Consider the following 20,259-nt stretch of genomic DNA (forward strand, 5'->3'; position numbering starts at 1 on the left):
TCTGTTCCACATCGCCTGGAGGATTGGTACTTACATGGACTGCTTTGCTGTTGTTTGGCTTCTCTCTAACCTTGTCCCACCGCCCCATTCCCACTGTCTGGAGACACTGCACTCCATTACCCATCAACACCAGCAAGCTCTGTAGCAGCACCCTGCAAACTGTTTTGCTGCATTTTGTGCTTTGGTTTTGTTGTTGCTTTTCTGCCTGCATTCAACCTCTCCCTCAAGCATCTCACCACGAGCTGCCCTGGCATCTGCAAGACCACAGCAACATTCTGCTCCCACTGTCCAGATGCAGTTTCTTCCTCTGACAGCACTCAATGGGCAGCATAAAAAAAAAAAAAAAAAAAAAAAAAAGAGTGGGAAGAGAAAGAGTTTTCATTCTTTATTTGTGGAACAGTTTGTTCAGTGAGAAGAACAGAGCTCTTACAATCACAACGGCCTCCAGCCGAGCGCTACTCACAAAGGCTTCCCAAGCAAGCGCTCCTCATGCGCTGAGCCCGACGAGCCTCAGTGCTGGCCATGGGGCACGGGGCTCCTGTGCAGAGCTGTGCTTCCAGCTCAGGGATACAATTTCCAAGCAAGACAGACCACAGCATGGACAGCTGTCTCCCCACTGATCCCCAGTGCAGCTGAGGCAATACTGGAGCATCACCCACCTTCATTGCTCAGCCTGCGCCCAGCCCAGAGGAGACTTTGTTGCATTCTGTCCCTCCTCGCAGGAAGGAATTAGCTCCTTACAGACCAGGAGTGCTCACTGCCAACACTGGTCCACTTTTGGACACATCTCTGTGTCTGCCCCTTTCCTGCACCCCACGTGCTCCACAATGAGGGAGAGAGCAGCTCCACAGCTGCTGGGGAGACCAGGCACTGCCAGAGGTCCTGACTGCTCTGCTGGTGGGTATGGATCCCTAACAAACTCTGCACAGCTCAAGTAACAAACAGGCTCATTCAGTGCTAAACTGTGAGAAGGACAGACTGCTGGAGAGGTTCTTGGAGGAAAGAAGAGTGCAGGTCAAGTGGTAGAGCTTGACCAGGACATAATGAGCAGCAGGTAAATAGAAGAGCAGCACTAGGAATAATGGAATGAAGTTTTCAGGAGGAAATGCAGGTGGAATACTAATAGCAACTCCTGGCTTGGACTACAGAGCAATCTCCCAAAGGACAACATAACCCTGGTGTCAGAGCATTTAAAAATAGACCCATGTATTGCACTGGTAAATGGAATACATGGAATAAGCCTGAAGGGTCATAGGCAGATGGATTTCTAATACATCTCTCCTACCTCCAACTCTTACAACCTGGCAAGGAAGCAATCAGCAACAGCAGGTCATGCTTTTGGGCCATGCTGGCAAATTATCAGAGCAAGTTGTACCCATTTCATTAGCTGCAACCTGCTCTTTGCACAAGAGATTTGCAAGAAAAAGAACTACAACAATCCCACCAATGCCTCTAACCTGAAACTAATCCCCAGGGCAGTGTTTCCAGTACATAATAAGTGACCAGAGCCAGGCAGAGGAACCATCTGAGGAACAGGTTTTCAACTGGGAAATATTTCCATTTGGCAGCCATGCAGGTTTGGACAAAGTCTTGGTGCAGCACCTCAGAGGAAAGGGTATGGGAGAAACCAGGCTTGCCTAGAGCAACCAGGAGTCTGCCAAGGGATGCCCAGGCACCCAAGCTCCCTCCTGAGTGCAGGAGCTATGGAAGAGCAGCAGGGCACAAGACAGCCTTCCTGCCTCAGAGAAAGGGTTCCCTTCTGCACTGAGACACACAGACTACCATAGAATGAGATACTTGGCTGTGAGTGATGGTGGTGTGCCACCTCTTTAGCAAAATGGGTAGGAAAAGCCAAGGCTGAGCACAAACCACTGCAGCATAGTTACAGCACTGCTTCGAGAGGCTCATGTCTGCTGGTCTCAGAGTGGCTGCATTGAATTGATCTGTACATGGATTATTTCTTTTGGAGAGAGCAGAAAAGGCTGCCAAGTACTAAACCTCTGTGAACATCCTGGTAGGAACCTGCCCTGGTGGGGGATATGACCCCCTGCAAGTGTTCAAAGGCAGGATGCACACATAGTAAGTTTGCTCCATGACAGCTGGGAGCATTGCAGGGACAGGACCAGAGCAAGCACTCTACAGAGCACATCCCCTGCACAGGCACAGATGCAGGGAGCACACCCGGCTAGAGGGGCACTGCAGAGCTGATGCAGATCACAGCTGTCCTACCCAGCAAGGGTTCACCCAGCCTGTTCTCAGTTGTTGAAAAGTCACCCACCCCAGGGGAAGTATTTCTGGTTTAACTGCAGCCTTTTCCTCCTGCCCCACAGGCTCATCCTGGGTACATGCCCATGGCCAGCTAAAGGCACATGTCTGCCCCTTGTGCCATTCCCATCACAGACACAGTACACACTCCCCAGCTTCCTCCTTCTTGGGGAGGGTGCTCTGTTAGCAGCTTTGCATCAAGCAGCAAGAAAATAAATAAATAAATACGATTGCACATGAAGGAAGAGGTTTGCAGCTGGAAGCCCAGGAGAGAAGGTCTGAGATGGGGCTCCCAGCACAGTTCGGTACCAGTGTGTTTTGCCCAGGCCTCTGGGAGCAGCTTGGTGAACAGAGACCTGCAGCCACCCAGCTGGCTGTGACAGTCTGACGCTGGGACACCACGGGCAATTAAGAGGTGCACGTTTTCCTATGGTTCTGAGCCAGTTTCTCCTGCTGTTTTCTGCCCAAGGCCCTGTGATTTCCCTCATCTCTGTCTTTTTCTCTGCTTAACGATTTTTTTCACAGTCCAAGACACAGGAGTCAAGTGTGCAGCCTGGGACGTGCTCACTTCCACACCTGGAGGAGTGGGGTGGATGCTCTCTAATGTTTTGGGGCTCAGGTGTTATAACTTGGCTCCCCAGTGTGGCTGGCTGTGCTAGCATGTGACTGCTTCCAAGTAAATGGATTGCCAGGTTCAAGCCTTTCTCCTGTCTGAAGTCCAGGCATTACAGTTGCAGGGCTGTTGCCATAAGGAGCAAACCAAGGCCATGCTAAGTCTGCACTGTCCCGTGTCAGCCCTATCTAGCAACAGCACTGCTCTGGGCAGCACAGCCATGCACTGGGCAGGATTTGCCCATTACTAATACTTCTGCTTGTTTGTGAGGCTCTGGGCCACACATGCAGTTACACGTGGGCCTAGAGAGAAAAAGAGGTAGACAGAGAAGACACCAGAAGGAGAAACAAGCACAGAATAAGTCAAAGCAATCTTCCACACTCCTCCTCTCTCAGTCTTGGTCTGATTCCTGCTTCATCTGAAGCCCCAGGCAGCTGGGGCACATCCTGCTGGTCTCCTGACCTGACTGTAAGGCAGTGACCTTGCTTCTTCCAAAGCAGTCACTGGAGACGTCCACATGGTCCTGATACTCTCTCCCTTTTGAAAGTGCTTTCCAAGAACGTTGTGCCAGAGAAACCCTTCTGCATCTTTCATGGTGACTTGGACATTCATCTTCTTCAGTTCACAGGGCTTCTGTAGCTTCTTTTCAGAGCCTACTTCTTATGCAGTCACGCCTTCAAAGTGCCTCTCTTAGTGCCAGTCTGTCCTCCATCTGCGTCCTCCAAGGCTAGTACAGCCTTTCCTGGTCATCTGCTTATCCTTCATCAGCTTCTCCTTCAGGTGATGCATAATGGGCTATGGGTTGGGATGAAGACGTTTGCCATGGCAATCACTTCCCACAGCATCCCCAGGCTCAGAGAAGTAAGGTTATGCTCCCACTCAATCTCTTCAGAGCCCTCATGAGCTCAGGATGGTGAGGAAGAGAAGTCAGCCCATTCAGCTCTCAACCATTCCTGGACATCCAGGGATCTCTGTAGGCAGAGAAACAAAGAAAGAAAGAAGACATCAGTTTAGCAAAGTAGAGGCTAAGGTAGAACAGACATTCTGGTGCTGAAGTCGGGAAAGAGATTACACTTCCCCAGGACCCACAGGTCCCATCTGGTGTGCACCATGCCCACTGGCTCTATTTTAGCTTTCAGGCACTCTCCTCACTTCAAGACCCTATTGAAGGATCCAGTGGATGAAAGAGCACCAGGAGCAGACCACTCCCCCCATAATCAGTTGTGGCCTGCCCATATATGCCACCGCATGCCAGTGCTGCACATCCTCAAGGTGCTGTTGCACTCTTGAGCTGTGTGAGTGGAGTGATCAACAGGGGCATGTGGCAGAGGTTGTTGTACCCCCTGAGCAGAGCTGGGTGCTTCAGCACCAGAGCAATGTTTTTCCTGCAGTAGCTACAAAAAAATCCAAGCTTTTTTGCATGAAATAATTCGAGTGAATAGATGCATCTCTACATACACGCTCAGGTCAGCTGCCCAGGAGATGAGAACACATTTCCTTCTGCTTTTAGTATCTGTGAATCTACAAAAGGGAAGACACAGGGCTTTTGCTGCATTGTGAGATACCCAAATGACAGAGGTGTTAGATGGAAAAATGGGAAATGAATCTTGAGGTAGAGAAAGGAACAAGTACTGCATATGCCTCTGCTTTTATTTTTATTGAAAATGGTGTTTTAATAAGTACATATCACAGATCATTGTCTGTGCATGTGTGGGGACGAAGCAGCATTTAAAACCAGAATGGATCTGCAGAAAGCAAAAAAAAAAAGGAAAAGGTATCTGTTCTTTGGGAGCACAATGGCTCTGAGAAGTCTGACTATCCACACTGAGGCTGTATTTCTTGTGCAAATCAAAGATGAAGTTCCAACATGAGAGAAATTACTTACAATAGTGGCAGTTGCCAGCATCACATCAAAAAGACTACTCACACTCCAGCTGCCCTACAAAATCAATCCTTCCTTCCTTCTTTCCTTCCTTCCTTTTTCTTCCTTCCACCTTTCCTTCCTCCCTTCCCCTCTCCCTTCCTTTCTTGTTCCTTCTGTCCTTCCTTTCTCCCTTCCTTCTTTCTTCCACTCTTCCTTTCCACACAGCCTTACCCAGTACCACACCTTACTGGCCAGAAGGATTCTACATCACACTAAAGAAGGAATAAAAGTCTTTCCTCTTGTGTTTCCCAAAAAAACCCTCTGAGGATGGCAATGTAGTTCTGCTGGTGCAGCCCCTGCAGTAAAGTGTGGGCTGGGGCTGGCAACCATAAAATACCAAGCTGAATTTAGGTGATTTGGGCACTTAAATATCCACTGCTTAGTCCTGTCCAAGGGGCACTGTGAGTTGTCAGCACCTAAAGGCATCACAAGTGTAGCCCAGAGCTCTTGCCGATCGGGAGCTCTTTAGAAGGTCCCTGATGTTTCCAGTGTGGAGTAATAGTAGTTCCACAACTACACCAAGGCAAGGGCCCCAGGGTCATGCAGCATGGGGCCCGGGGGCTGAGAGTTTAACCAGGGAGGAAAGCTACACTCAGCTATGAAGTACTGGCGACAGAAGCAGCGACTTTCTGCAGTGCGGTATGTTAAGCACGCTGGAGTTTTTCCAGAACAAAGCTGGAAGCTGAGTGAAGATTCCCTGCCCTTTTTCATCAGCTTGAAGCCAAAGGGCTCTCCTTCGGCTGTCCTATAGATGGAGCTTGTCAGCTTACATGGGAACTTGAAGCCTGCTGCTAGCTCCCAGGGCAAAGCCTCTGGTGTGGAGCTCAGAAGAGGAGGAAGAGGGAATTCTCTAAAACTGCACAGCTGCATCCAAGAAAGAGAGCCAGGAAGGACAGTGTCGCTGTGTTTCTCACTCTGCATCCCTCAGCCACCGTGATTTCATTGCCCCCTTTCCTAACTGGAAAGAGCTTTGCCCTTTGCAGTGGTGCTACCATCTACCCTCATCCCTCACGGGCTCCTCCTTGACATCCTGGCTTAGCTCTTCCTAAGAACTCAAAAGAAGCCAATGCTTCTGGACATCTGGATACTTTGTGACATGAGATCATCATAGTGACTTTCTGGTATTCCAACCCCAAGCCATGCACACGAGTTTTGATAGGAGACAGAAGTCCAGTGCCCTCTTCCTGCTGCCCCCTTGGATGAACCTCAGATTCAAGCTCCAGTTTCTATGGCAATAATCAGGGGGCTGTTTCATGCCTGGTAAACTCTGCTGCTCCCTGCCAGAGAACACAGCAGCTGAGTGATTCACCACCAGCGAGAACAAAGTGGTGGGAAAACTGGATCCACACTTCCTTAGCTTTCACTTCATCTCCCTGAGGCCTCTTTTCTGCTGAACGTGCTGACAAGAAGGTGAGTGTGAGCAAGGTACTGTGAGAGTCTAAATATATGGTCTCATTTGCACCTTAATTTCACAACACAGAAATCTATAAGAACAGACCTTGCTCCTCTGGACAGAGATATTCTCTGGACCTTGACAGGACAGAGATGTTCTCTGGACCTCGACAAGTACCTCCCAAGCTGTCACCAGTCACAAGTTTATCTTGGACTGCTGAAAGCCATGTCTGGAGCTCAGAGCAGCTATCCATCCCTGTGGTGTTCAGCATCTATGTGGGAACCATTTTGTGCATCCAGATGGAGTTCCTTGGGGCCAGGAGCAAGAGGAACGGTTTCATTTCTCCTCTTTGTCAATAATAGGCATGGCTGGACTCTTGGGTAAGAAATGGAAAGAGAGGACTGCAGCTTTTCTCTGGTTTTTGAGGCTCTCTTGCTTGCTGTCTCCTACCTTTGCCAGCACTGGCAAGGCTGAGAGACAAGTAAAACATCCCTGGCTTTTTGTAAGATAGAAGGTGAGGATTTAGTTCCCTGGGGCGCTCATGGCCCCTTCCTGTCCTGTGGCACCTTCAGAACTCGTTGGCATTAAAGCAGTTATGCCACACATGACTGAACTTCGCTGTGTGCAAACGGAGCCACTCAGCAAATGTGTGCTATTAAAAAAGAAAGTCACTTAGGAACAATTAAGAGATTGGCTAGATGCCAGCAGAGCAGGGGTGTAAATCAGCTTATCTCCACTGGCTGTAATGGAGCAAGGCTGACAGACTCTTAGGCGACCACTGAGCTTCCTAACTTCCTGAAGAGCAGCCACAGAAATCCAGGCCCTCTTTGCCAATGTCTCTTTAAACAGCAAGGTTGTTTGGGAAGCCCTGCAGCTTCAAAAGGAAATACCCACTTCTCGTTTCCTTCTGCTTAAATCCACAGGCTGCATGCTGAAGCTACAGCAGGGCAGAGAGAGGGGCCAGAGCCCTTTAGATACAAGGTGGGAAAGTCTAGAGAAATGAGTGAGTAAGGATTAACACCCTGAATGCTGCCAACACAGAATGCCTACAACAACTGGTTGTGTCCTCTCAGAGGAGAAAAGTGCAGCCAGCTTTCCTACCCCTCCAGACTAGCTCTTAGCACCAGTTGCAGGGGCAGCTCCTCCACGTGCCCCTCTGGCTTCAACCACCACCGGTGGTTCCTCCATCCACACCTGCCTGGTGTCCATAAAGATCTGATGCCTTCCTCTCCATCATTATCAGTACACAAGCCAAATAGTGTGCTAGTTTGAAGCTAGCTAGGATGTTTTGGTGAGAAGACCTAGATTACAGGCTGTGGAAGGTTCACCTCTATGTGACTCTCATGGAATAGTGTCAAGTGTTAGTGAGGGGCACTTTATTACAAGGGGACATTCATTCCAGACTTACTACATGGAGCTCTTTGAGACCCAAACTGCAGTGAAGGTACAATTCGTTTCCATCAACTTAATGCCAGTGAAATCCATGGAGCTGTTCTCCATGGATCACCACAGTATCCCAGAGCAAACCCTGGCCTGCTGGTCAGTAACACAGTGCTGGGGCATGCCAAGCCCAACTACTTTTGCTCTTGTTCTTGTGTAAATCAACAGCGACATTCTGAAGTCCAAGGAGCCAAACTTTCCTATACGCTGCCATTGGAGCGCTGACGTCAGTGGAGCGACCTCAGATTTATGCTGCTGTCATTGAAAGAGGAATTAGGCCCAATTGATGTACACCACTGTAAAGCTGATGTGCAAGGGGCACTGGGTTTGCAGCACACAACCCCATCCAGGCACTGATGGAAGGCAGGGCTGGCTACCCAAAGAACAGCATAGTCTGAAGAATCCTTATTTATGGGCTCCGAATGTGTGCAGGCACGTAGGAAGGAGGTTTGGAAGATGGCAGTTAAAATAAACAGCAGATCACTTCTCCTAAACATCTGCCTTGTAAAAGCAGAAAATCAGATGTTGCCCTGGAACGTGTGCTATTTGCTGCTCCGAGTAACACAGAGGGAGCGCAGCTCGCCTGACCTCTTCCAACATTTCCTCTGCCCCGAGGCCTGAATTCCTCAGGGTTCACGAGTCAGAGCATAATATTCAAAACAGAAGTCAGTGGAGAAAGCTTGCAGCCTCTGTTCTTGACTGGTGCCTGTTCACCTGTGGGAAGTCTGGATCTGCTCACCAGCTGTCTAGACACGATGAGCAGGAAGGGACCACCCACAACCCACAAGCAAGGGCTGTGTGGAGACAGGCCATGTGCAGTCTCAAGTTGTGTAGGTATAGGCTGGATGTTAGGAGGAAGTTCTTCACAGAGAGAGTGATTTCCCATTGGAATGGGCTGCCCAGGGAGGTGGTGGAGGCACCGTCCCTGGAGGTGTTCAAGCAAAGCCTGGCTGAGGCACTTAGTGCCATGGTCTAGTTGACTGGATAGGGCTGGGTGCTAGGTTGGACTGATGATCTTGGAGGTCTCTTCCAACCTGGTTGATTCTATGATTCTATGATCTTGCTAACTACGTAGCCAGCTGGAGATCACTAATTTAAATTCCCTTATGTTGTTTCAGTACAGCCCTAGAACAGGTGGAAGACTAATGATAAAATAATTAGTGATTCATGGTCATTAGTGGCTTTTGGTCACACCCCAGGCTCACAGGCAGCCATTCTGTAGGGTGAAGGTCTGGTGGGAAAGGAAAAATGATCTCCCCAGTCAATGGGAATCAGCTGCTGCCAATATAGTCACAGTGGCACTCTGAAATGCCCACTAAGTGACATTTCCTAAGGGCTCAGGGAAAGGATGAAGAGGAAAAAAATTCCTTCCCTGCCTCCGGGCTGTAGATGGGCAATAGATTGTCTTAGCTGTTTGCTAAGTGGTTTTGCAAATCTTTGGGCATTTACTTCACTTGAGACATGCACAGTGTGGAAATCTCCACCTAAGCCCAGTCCTCAGACTACTGTAGCTATCCACAAGGCATCAGATGGATTCAGGGTGGAAAGAGGGCAGAGGAAAGCTGGGGTTCACTCTATAGCCTTTCTGCACTGCAGTTACATAGGACAGCATCAGCTTTGCATTGCACAATCTCTGCATCTAAATGGAGGTCTTACAACCCACTAAAGATTGGCACAAATTGTCTGCATATTCTCTCCTCTTTCTTTTCCTCCCTCTTCAATCTCTCGTTGGAAACCCCTGCTATTCTGTCATGTTTCTGCAACCTGTCACCAGCCATTTGCCAACAATCCTTCCTGTAACCTTTAAACAGCATATGGTGAAAGTGCAGGGTGTAAAAAGAATCCCGAGGTGAAAACAACATGAAATGAGCCATCAGATCAAGGTAAAAGAAGAATCAGTTAATGCATGCTAAGAAGACAAGGTGTAATGTAAGGGCACAAGGAACCCCAGAGTGTGTTCATCCTAGTGTGACTCTATGACAACACTTACTTAAGAAAGGAGAAAATTACATCTCAGCCCTTTCAGTTAGCTGTAATTAAAACCTGTGCTTTAGGGCATCTCTGTACTTGGCTGTATGAGGTGATGTTATGGATGACACATGGCTTGTTTTGTTGCAGAGCTCTGACACAGCATCTTTCCTCTGCAGAGCTCATTGATGACTCCTAGCTACAAGTCACAGCCCCAGGAATGCCTGCATCAGCTCACAGGTTGTGTGTCTTCCCTGACATTCTCCCCTGCACCAGCTTGTGCTTGTTTTATACTCCCTGTGAGCTCTCCTATGGGACAGGGATCCAGCAGACAGTGCAATAAAGCCAAACTTTGACACAACTCCCTAAATAGTGTAGTTCTTAGCACATGTCCAGCTTGCTTCCCACTAGCCAGGCACCAAGTTAACTTCACATCTCTACTTGTTGGTTGTGCTTTCAAGCTTCTCTGAAGATCTAGGCAGAACACATCTGGTTGGAAGATCATCCAGTCCAACCCTCAACCAGCACTGAAGGGTCAACACTAACCTGTGTCCCTGAGTACCACACACTGCTTGAACACCTCCAGAGACAGTGACCCCGCCACTGCTCTGGGCAGATCATTCCAATGTTTGATAACCCTTTTTCTGTGGAAAACCATTTCCTAACATCCAGTCTGAGCTGCTTCTGGTACAGCTTGTAACCATTCCCTCTTTGTTCTTTACCACCAATTTAAGATAGATCTCCCACACTAGGCTAATCACTTCTATCTACCTGGGCCTTGGTGAAGATCACTGGCTCTTAAATTGATGCAGATAGCAATCCTATCACTAAATATCAAACCAAGGCCTTCATTCACTTTGCTGAGAAATAATGTCCTGATCAGATTCTGGGTCTGAAGAACTTTTTTTCCCTGGCAGAGGATCATCAAAGTAACTCTGGAAAGCAGCCAGCACGCGAACAGCTGCGAAGCAACAGGCTTTTAAAAGCTGCCTTGCCTTATTTCTCTTTCACTTGCTTGCCCCAGCTTTTCTGAGGAGGCTCTTTGTTTCTTGATTTGAATTTTGGGGAAGTGAGAAGGAACATTGTTTGCTTTGCATCTCTTTTCTCTTATTGAACAGACTGAAGGTGGTTCCCAAAAGAGCAACAATTCTCTTAAATCAAACTGTAAAATCCTTCTATCTCCCAGCAGGAGCTCAGGACTGTTGAAGAGTTAGAACCCTTCTGTAATGCTTTTCTGAGGTTTGGTATTTTGTTGGCAAACAATGATTTTCCTCCCTGTGTGTGGTGGGTTGAGCCTTGCTGGATGTCAAGTGCCCACCAAAACCAATCTCTCCCTCCTTTCCTCAGCTGGACAAAGGAGAGAAAATATAAGTAAAGGCTTGTGAGTCAAGATAAGGGCAGGGAAATCACTCAGCAGCTGCCATCATGGGCAAAACAGACTCAGCTCAGGGAACATTAATTTTATTTATTAATCAAACCAGAGTCAAACATTGAGAAATAAATCCTAATTCTCAAAACACCTTCTTCCCAAACCTCCCTTCTTCCTGGGCTTATATTTACTCCCAATTTCTCTATCCCCTCCTCTCCAGTGGCACAGAGGGGATAGGGAGAGGGAGTTGTGGTCAGTTCATCACACATCTCTGCTGTTCCTTTCCCCTCAGAGGGAGGACTCCTCACACACTTCCCATGTTCCAGCATGGGGTTCCTCTCACAGGAAACAGTTCTTCATTAATTCCTCCAGTGTGAGTTCTTTCTATGGACAGTTCATGAGCTGCTCCAACATGGATCCTTCCCATGGAGAATAGTCCTTCAGGAACAGACTGCTCCAGCTTGGGTCCCCTGTGGGGTCAAAATTCCACACACTGCAGCGTGGGGTCCACAGGCTGCAGGTGAACATCTGCTTCACCATTAACCTCCATGGGCTGCAGAGTGACAGCCTGCCTCACCATAGTCTTCATCATGGGTTGCAGGGGATTCTCTGCTCTAGCACCTGGAACACCTCCTCCTCTTTTTTTTTCACTGACCTTGGTGTCTGCTGAGTTGTTTCTCTCACATATTCTCACTCCTCTCTTCAGCTGCAATTGTGCAGGTTGAGGTTTCCCCTTTTTAAATATGGTATCATGGAGGTGCTACCCCCTCACTGATGGGCTTGGCCTTGGCCAGGAGTGGGTCCATCTTGGAACTGGCTGGCATTGGCTCCATCAGTCTTGGGGGATGCTTCTAGCAGCTTCTCACAGAAGCCGCCCCTGTAGCACTCAGCTGCTACCAAGACCAAGGCACACAAACCCCATCAGCATTTTCCTGACAATCACAGAATCACAGGATTAACCAGGTTGGAAAAGACCTCTAAGACCATTGAGTCCAACCTATTACCTAGCCCTTCTAATTAACTAAACCATGGCACTAAGTGCCTCATCCAGCCTCCTCTTAAACACCTCCAGGGATGGTGACTCCACCACCTCCCCGGGCAGCCTGCTCCAGTGGACAGTCACTCTTTCCATGAAGAACTTCTTCCTAACAACAGTGCAATGTGCAGGGGCCTGTGCTGCTGTTGTGCACTCAACTTTCTGCAGTCGGAGGACTTCACTCAGATGTTGCATCTGCAGCTGTCAGGGCAAGCAGGAGAACGGAAACGTGAGCTACTGCATGTGCACATGATGTAAGCGTAAAATACCCAGTACGTGGGACCTTGCTGTGCTTTCGAGGTACAAGCCCATGGCTTCCTGACTGCATGAGAACACAGATCCTTTTGATGCTCTCCAGACCTGCAATGACAGCAGAGATAAGCATGCTGCTATAACCAGAGACCTGCACGGCAGACAAAGCAGGCAATGTTTTTGCCTTAGGTTGCAGCACACTGCCATTTCCTTTCCCTGGTGTGATGCCAGCACAGTGTAAACTTGTCCTTAAGCTGGGCTTACACCCAGTTTCCCATGCAGTTGTTTCAACTAATACAGACTTAAACCCAAACCAAACAAGCTAACAATGAGCAGAACATTTTTCTCCCTGTAGGACAACAGAACACCCAACATCAGCCTCACTCCTCCACTTGCCTCTGTACTCCATACCCTATTGAAGGATTCTGCCAGGCTGCTTTTCAGCTCTCCTCCTGCCACAACCAAAGGACACACTTCCTAGCAACCTACTTTCACTGACCCTTCAAGGCTCAGGATAGTCTCCAGAGGGCCCTGGTCCTGTGAAATACAGCAGGTAGGAGCACTACTGTGTGCCAGGCTCAGATCACGCTACGTGAAAAAGGATATACATTAGGACACCACCATCTCTTCTTTCCTGCCAGCCAGCTGTGAAGTAGCAAAGACTACTTCCTAATTTTCCTGTGAAGGTCTGGTTTCTGCCCTCTGGGCAGCACACTGAGCTTGGGGGGCAACACATTAATTGCCAGTCAGGCACAAAACAGTGTTCCAGTGACAGTCCTCAGTGAGCTGAAAGAAGCAACTTAACACGGAGAAACTCAGCCTAAGGAAGCCTACCCAGCACCTGTGAGCAATGTTAGAGCAATCATGCAAGCGATGTCAGAGCAATCATCAGACCTAGCCCTACCTAGCCGGGGGGCCCACCAGGCCCCCCGGCCTTTGAATCCCCTCCACCATTCACCCAGTGATGCACCACAGAGTACTCACCGGTGATGATCCGAGGAGGATCCTTCTGCCCAAGTGGGCAAGCTTGGGGCTTGCCTCTCCTGGGGCCACTTATAAAGGGGAGTGGGTGGGCGGGGGGCTAAGTGGTGACACCTGGGGTGGGAGGAGACTCCAATAGAATCCAGATTGAAAAGGGGAGTGGGCAGGGAGGGCAAAGTGGTGACACCTGGGGTGGGAGGAGACTCCAATAGAATCCAGATTGAAAAGGGGAGTGGGCAGGGAGGGCAAAGTGGTGACACCTGGGGTGGGAGGAGACTCCAACAAAACCCAGGTGTTATGAGTTTGGGGTTAAAAAAAGGGGAAAATGCATTGTGCAGGAGAGAAAGAGGTGGATATGGTGGAGAAGGGAGGGCAATGGAGAGGAAAAGGATGGAGATGAGAACAGGAAGATGGAATGGTCTATTTGCAGTCATCTTGAATGTTAAATTGCGCAGCAAGTGATCTGTGAATCTGGGCAGTCCTGTTCTCCTTGTATTTCTTTGCCTTTCTCACATTTGTCAGCTTAGCTTATCTTTTTTACAGACTGGATAAAGAGAAATATTTTTGGTTGGTGTTTTTGGAGATCAAGTGGAAGTATGTAACAAAATTATATACAAATCATTACTGAATAGAAGGACTAAGATTTTGTAACATTTCATCATGAACAACAGTTTGCAAGTTATGCAGAGATGTCTACCAAGAAGCCAGAAACATGCTCTGGTTTCACCTTGGAGAAGAGAAGATTCCACAGAGACCTAATAGTAGCCTTCCAGTACCTAAAGGTGGCCAACAAGAAGCCTGAAGAGGAACTGTTTACAAAGGCCATTGTAGATAGTCAAGGTCAGGCTCATCAGGGCTCTGGGCAAACTGAATTAGTGCAGGATGTCCTTGCTGACTGCAGGGGAGTTGGACTAGGTGACCTTTGGAGGTCCCTTCCAACTCAAATTGTTCTGTGAGGCTCCTGGTGAATTGCAACAATGAGGACTCTTCAGGCTTTTGAGTGGCAAGGTGGTGATGAAGTGAGAACTACCAGCTCAAGGAAAGACCACCACTGACTGCAACTGTGGTTTTCCCTATTAATTCCCAAGTTCTCCATTTTCCTGCCACACTGTGATAGGTTGCTGTGAAGGCTACTTGCTAATAAACAACCAAAAGAACCAGCCTTTGATGGAAGGTGCTAAGATGAAGGCAGCTGACACTGACAAGACAGCACAGTAAGGGTGTCCTCAGGTGTGATGAGGTGCATCTTAGGGTCAAGTTGTTCTTCAAGACTTTGCCAGTTTCCCTCTGGCCCAGAAGTATTTGAAGTGACAGGTTGCCAGCCTCAGAAGATAAGAGGTGGACCACCAGCAAGAGAATCTTATTGCTGTCTACAGTTACCTGAGGGGTGGTTGTGGCCAGGGGGAGGTTGCTCTCTTCTCTCAGGTGGCCAGCACCAGAACGAGAGGACACAGCCTCAGGCTGCGCCAGGGGAGATTTAGGCTGGAGGTGAGGAGAAAGTTCTTCCCTGAGAGAGTCATTGGACACTGGAATGGGCTGCCCGGGGAGGTGGTGGAGTCGCCGTCCCTGGAGCTGTTCAAGGCAGGACTGGACGTGGCACTTGGTGCCATGGTCTAGCCTTGAGCTCTGTGGTAAAGGGTTGGACTTGATGATCTGTGAGGTCTCTTCCAACCCTGATGATACTGTGTGATACTGTGAAACTCCAGTAACTTTTTCAAAAGCCGCTCTGGAGCTTAAGTCTGCTCTTCAAAACTGCCTAAGTCCGCTTCTGTTCCTCTTATCCTGCTCACCTACATCAAAGGGCGGAGCGCAGAGGCTTCTGCCAGGGCTGATACATACTCCCAGGGTTTAGAGGGCTAAACCTGTGCGGAAAACACTCATCCTCACCGCGGCTGAGTCCGCACTGCGCTTTGGTTTCCTCCTTCAAAGCAAAGCAAGAGCCGCCCGAGCAGCGCCTGGCTCGCCGAGGTGCTGCGCGCAGCTGATGGTATCGCAGGCAGACACAACACAGCCCCGCAGTGGGCAGCAACCCAGTTCTGCACTGCAAACAGCATGAGAGCGATCGCCAGGAACCCATGGGTGGAGTGGGCATTACACCTGGGTAAACACAGGGCCTGTTTTACCGGGCCCGGCTGTGAGCTGGTGATTGCGCCACAGCAGCCCTCAGGGCTTTTTCTGCTTTGCTCTCTGGCAAGCACCTTCTTCAGCGAGTGAGCAAACAGTTGGCATCTACCACAGAGATATAAAAAGACTTCCCTGCAAGGTGGAGCTTGGCTTGCTAAGGATCTCAGGGTTTCAGTCACTGTGACCTGCTGCACTTGATGGATGCATCCCTTCCTCCAGTGTCTCTGCCCTTACCTCCTTCAGCAGCAGCTGCTTCTGTTTTGAGCTAAGTTCTCAGCCAGCGAAGCTGGGATTGTTCGCTCACCCTTCCCAGTACAAATCTTAGTTGGGCAAAACACAACAGCAAGACCTGTCCTCCTGACCCCAGAAAGGCAGCTGGATGTGAGACACCCCTTGCAGAGGTCAACTAAAGAAGAGGAAAGTCCCAGCAAGCCCTCACCAGGAACATGCAGAAATGTTAGGGGCAGATGTTAAAGGGACACTGGCTTCCCATGTCAGGGATTTATTTACTGTAATGTCCCCTGCTCTGCAGAAAGGGCCAATCCTTAGTTCACAGCACCACGACCCTGAAGCAAGCACAGGCTATGCTGTGAAGCCCAGCTGTAACCTAAAACTCCATTTAAATATGGATCTGCAGGAAAGACAGTCCTGGTATTTACAACGGGTTCCAGTAGCTCATCTACAGCCCTCTGCTACTCTGCTATGGAAGGGCTTTCAAGTTTACTAAATCAGTTGCATAATTACGACAACATTGAAATCTGAAAGCCTCCAACTTGTTATTGGAGACTGACCAGCAGCTATATAACATTGTCTGATTCCTTCACGTTTGTCCCTGTAATACAGTGACCCTCTGTGATGGCAAAAGGACAGCAGCAACCAGGATTACAGGAGTAATGGCCAATAAAACACTCATGATGTGCAATGAAAAGAGTGGTTTCTGTGTCATGGAAATCCATCCTGTGGGAAATCATAACTGAGCTTTTCATAAATTACTGGAAGCTGAATGTTAACAGCTTCCATGTAAAGAAGATAAAAGGTGGAGCAGGTGAGCTGAGCACATATACTCAGCTCCATTATTCATGCCTCACAAACCAGTTCAGCCAGCCCTTTAATCACTCAGCAACAGCATCCAGCTTCTCTATCCTGATTTGCATTGATGTTCATAATGCCTCTGCCTCCTTAGCCTGGCTTCCTTTATCACCAGCAGAGAAATGTGGCACCTTTGAATGAATCATGCAAGAAGCAGGAGGAAGGGAGAAAGTTCTTCCACACAACCCTTTTTATCATCAGCTGAAGGAAGGAAATTTAACGTGTACTTAGGGCTAAGGAAAAAGGGAAGCTTCTGCAGGGGATGCAGGCACTTGATAACACAAAATGGCTTTCTATTGCTATTAGATAAGGGTTGTCCTCTTCGTGCAGAGTTGTGTCTTATCTCTTGATGATCTAGCCATTTTACCTCCGTGGTGAGGTATCATGACCTAGCAGCAGCTGCCTTACCACCAACCTCACAGTACTCTAGGTAAGCTCTGGCAGAGTAACAAAACCAGTTAATTGTTAAATGAAACTGGATGGGGCTGAGGTTCAGATTCCTACCGCAGAAGCCAAGAAAAGACAATAGCTGGCAGCTGTGAAGCATCTTCCCTCCAAACTGGCGGACAGTGCTTGCAGAGACACTGTCCTTCCAGGCACCACACGCCTGGCAGGCTCCATTTCGCCAGCAAGTGAACCGAGGCACAGAGGTGCGAGATGAGTCACGGCAGTGGAGTGCAGACCTCAGCAATCTCGGTTTCTAATCTGGGTCCTGCACGGTAGATGTTTGTCACTGGAGAGCAGGGTGATATTTTTGGGCTGTATTTCTTCCTGCAGCTCAACCAGCACCTCACATAAAGGCCTTTGTGCTTCAGAGAGAATTGAGGTCTTGAGGAACTATGTACAAAGCCTGAACAAATATTTTGGCACTGTCAGGTCACACGTGTTCCAGTAATAGCACAACCATTACCCTGCAGCAGTGTAGCCCACACTGCTTTTCAGGGATGGCTATGGACACTGGAGACCAAGGGTGTCTCCAAGAATGCCTTGCAGAGTGGGACAACTCCAGCCATGGGTTAGGTTTACACCCTCAGTATGTCCAGGGTCCTACTCAGGTCTCAGTCCTGCTGGACTCCCATCTCCCTGCAGGAGGCTTGACTGCCCTTAGGGTCCATCCACATGTCCTCGGGAGCTGCTCACGGTAAAACCATCTCAGTAATGTGGTGCCGACACTACCCACACAGCACCACAGGCACTTTGGTGACACTACCCACACGGACACAGCAAGGCAGTCCCCTTCACAGCACTGCCAAGTGTGCAGGACAGACATAGCGGGAGAGGTGAGCTGCACTGACCTGTCACTTCCAAACCACAGCTGCAGCTGGCACATCTTGTGATGTGGAGACACTTCATGATGATAAATAAAAAGCAAACTAACAGCATCAAAACTTTTGCAAGTGATGCTGATACTAAAGCCAGGCAGCATCCCTGGTGCTACCTAGGTACCCAACCCTTTCCCATGGGTCTCCCCCTGGGAAATCTCTGTCTCCCCACTTGCACCTTGCAGCTGCACCTCTTGCTTATCACCAAGGCCATCACCATGCCATAGCAGGGAGACGGCTGTCCTGATTTGTCTCCATACCTGTCAGACGTGCTCACCACAAAGGCATGCGTGCCTGCAGGATGACAGAAACGCCTGCTCCACACCCTCCCTAATCGTGCCTTGGCAGGCAGCAGAGCTGCCTTGGAGAAGGAAGCAAGCTTGATCCTTGCTTTAGAGGAACTCACCATTCCACACAAAGCTTCGACAGCTCAGGAAGGAACCTGGGGGCTCAGAGGAAATAATGAATTGTTGCTTTGTGTAATCCTTCTCCCCTGTGCCAAGGATTGAGAGGGGACTTTCCAAATGCACAGGCTTGTCTTAGTGTACTCTATAAGGAAGAGGAGGAAAAAGATGCTTCAGGAAAGAAGCTGGCTGCAGGACTCAAATGCTGCAGCTCCAGAAAGGAGGGATGGAAAATAAGGGAAACAAAGACAGTGTATTAAGGTATGGCCATCAGGCAGTTTTCATCTGCTGCCCACATCACTGGCTTTAGCTGGGCACCTCTATCTACAGGTGGAGGCTCCAACCAGAAAATACATTTTAAGTATTTTTAAGCCCCCTTCCAATTCTTTCAGCACTCACTAGCAAAACTGGAACACCTAACGTAGGCTACTGGCAGTTTGCAGGCGCAGACATCTTCTCCATGCACACCAGTTGCTTGCAATGAGTCAGCTCTTCTTCAGTACCTCCCAAAGCCTGCACAAGGCATTGAGAACAAGGGAAAGGAGAGCCCACTGAGCAGCCTGCCTTCCCTCAGGCAGTGCTCAAACAACATCTTGCTTCATTTCTCACTAGCCCTCTCAGTGAATTGGGTGCTTGTTTTATTGCAGAACAAATCCAGTTTGTGACTGGTTCCTCACCTTGGTCCCACTGCATGGCCACTTGGCTCACCCCAGTGAGGTCAGAAGCTACCTGGCATGGTGTACTCTCACTATGCTCACTGACTGGGTGATTTGGGTTTAAACATAGCCCCACTGGCCTGTGCCAAGACCTGCCCCCACCACCTGTCTGCTCCCTGCCCCAGTTATCTTTCTGAGGTGATGGCTTTCAAGGCTAGGGCTTCCAGCAGTGGCTTTGTCAGGCAGGAGGGAAGAGTAACGATTTGAGCCAAAATGTTTGATGCCATCTACAGGTAAAAGCAGAACGTTTTGGTTTCTTTGTGATTGTTTTTACCCTGTGCTTCCTGAAACTGGAGCCCCACGGCAGAGGGTGGCATGGCACAAGGTAGAGGAGACCATCTTTAAAAATAAAACAACACTCATCTTCCTTGCTCTGGGAGCATAAATTAGGCTGGCTGCTTGCCTTGGACAACTCCCCCGACACTGGGAACGAGCTGTGCATGCACTGCTCCCTTAATGGCCATGCTCCTTCAACCACAGCTTGCCAGCACTGCTGTATAGAATCACAGAATCATAGAATGTTAGGGGTTGGAAGGGATCTCTAGAGATCATCGAGTCCAACCTCTCTGCTAAAGCAGGACCACCGAGGGCAGGGTGCACAGGAGTGCAGACAAAGAGACATCACAGAGGAAACACCTCAGCCTTCTCTGGAAAGCCTGTTCCAGCACTCTGTCACCCTCACAGTAAGGAAACTTCTCCTCGAGTTGAGGTGGGATTCTCTGTTTTCAAGCTTGTTCCTTGTCGTATTGCTGGGCAGCGCTGAAAAGAGCCTGGCACCTTCATCTTGACACCTGCCTCTCAGATATTTATAGATATTAATAAGATCCCCTCTCAGCCATCTCTTCTCAAGGCTAAATAGCCCCACGTATCTCAGGAGGTCTTTCTTCATAGGAGAGAAGTTCAAGTCCCTTAACCATTCTTGTAGCTCTCCATTGGACTGTCCAGTAGATTCCTGTCTCCCTGTATCACCAAGAACTGTCCCCTCTCCCTTCATCCTGTCACCTTCCTCATGCAGGTCTGCTAAATCAAACTGTTACTGGCTGAAAGCAGACAAAGAACTACTAACACAGGAGAGAAGAAGCACAGTCAGGCTGCCTGCACTGAAATGCAGAGCCTGCTGCCACAGCATTCTCCAGCCATGTTTCTTCTCCCTCTGCAAACTCCTTCTAGTCTCTCTCCTTTTCCACACAGGATCTGTCCTCTTGCTCTACAACTTGATTTTATGGCTGGTGCTTAAGTCATTGTCCTTCCTGGGGTCCTTTTCTCATCTCCATTGGTTTCTTCATCATCTTTTTACATTCTACTCCAGCTACATTTCCTTTTTCCTCTGTTCTTCAGTGCCTCCATTTGTCCCTTCAACCAT

General features: G+C 49.0%; 1 protein-coding gene across 2 annotated transcripts in view; it reads right to left on the reverse strand.

Moving 5' to 3' along the window:
• Positions 1-372: 372 nt before the first annotated feature.
• The window catches only part of ADRB2 (adrenoceptor beta 2), a 32,701-nt gene continuing 12,814 nt past the window's right edge, over positions 373-20,259 (reverse strand). Inside the window, exon 2 of one of the 2 annotated variants that reach the window (XM_064161817.1) lies at positions 373-3,849. In XM_064161817.1, coding sequence (XP_064017887.1) covers positions 3,815-3,849 — 35 coding nt within the window. In that variant the 3' untranslated portion in view covers positions 373-3,814. Of the gene's footprint in view, positions 3,850-11,616; positions 12,369-20,259 lie in introns of those variants that run through there. The other variant, XM_064161816.1, reaches the window with a different exon arrangement.

Source organism: Pogoniulus pusillus, chromosome 22 (assembly GCF_015220805.1).
Source record: "Pogoniulus pusillus isolate bPogPus1 chromosome 22, bPogPus1.pri, whole genome shotgun sequence".
In the NCBI taxonomy this organism is placed as follows: domain Eukaryota; kingdom Metazoa; phylum Chordata; class Aves; order Piciformes; family Lybiidae; genus Pogoniulus; species Pogoniulus pusillus.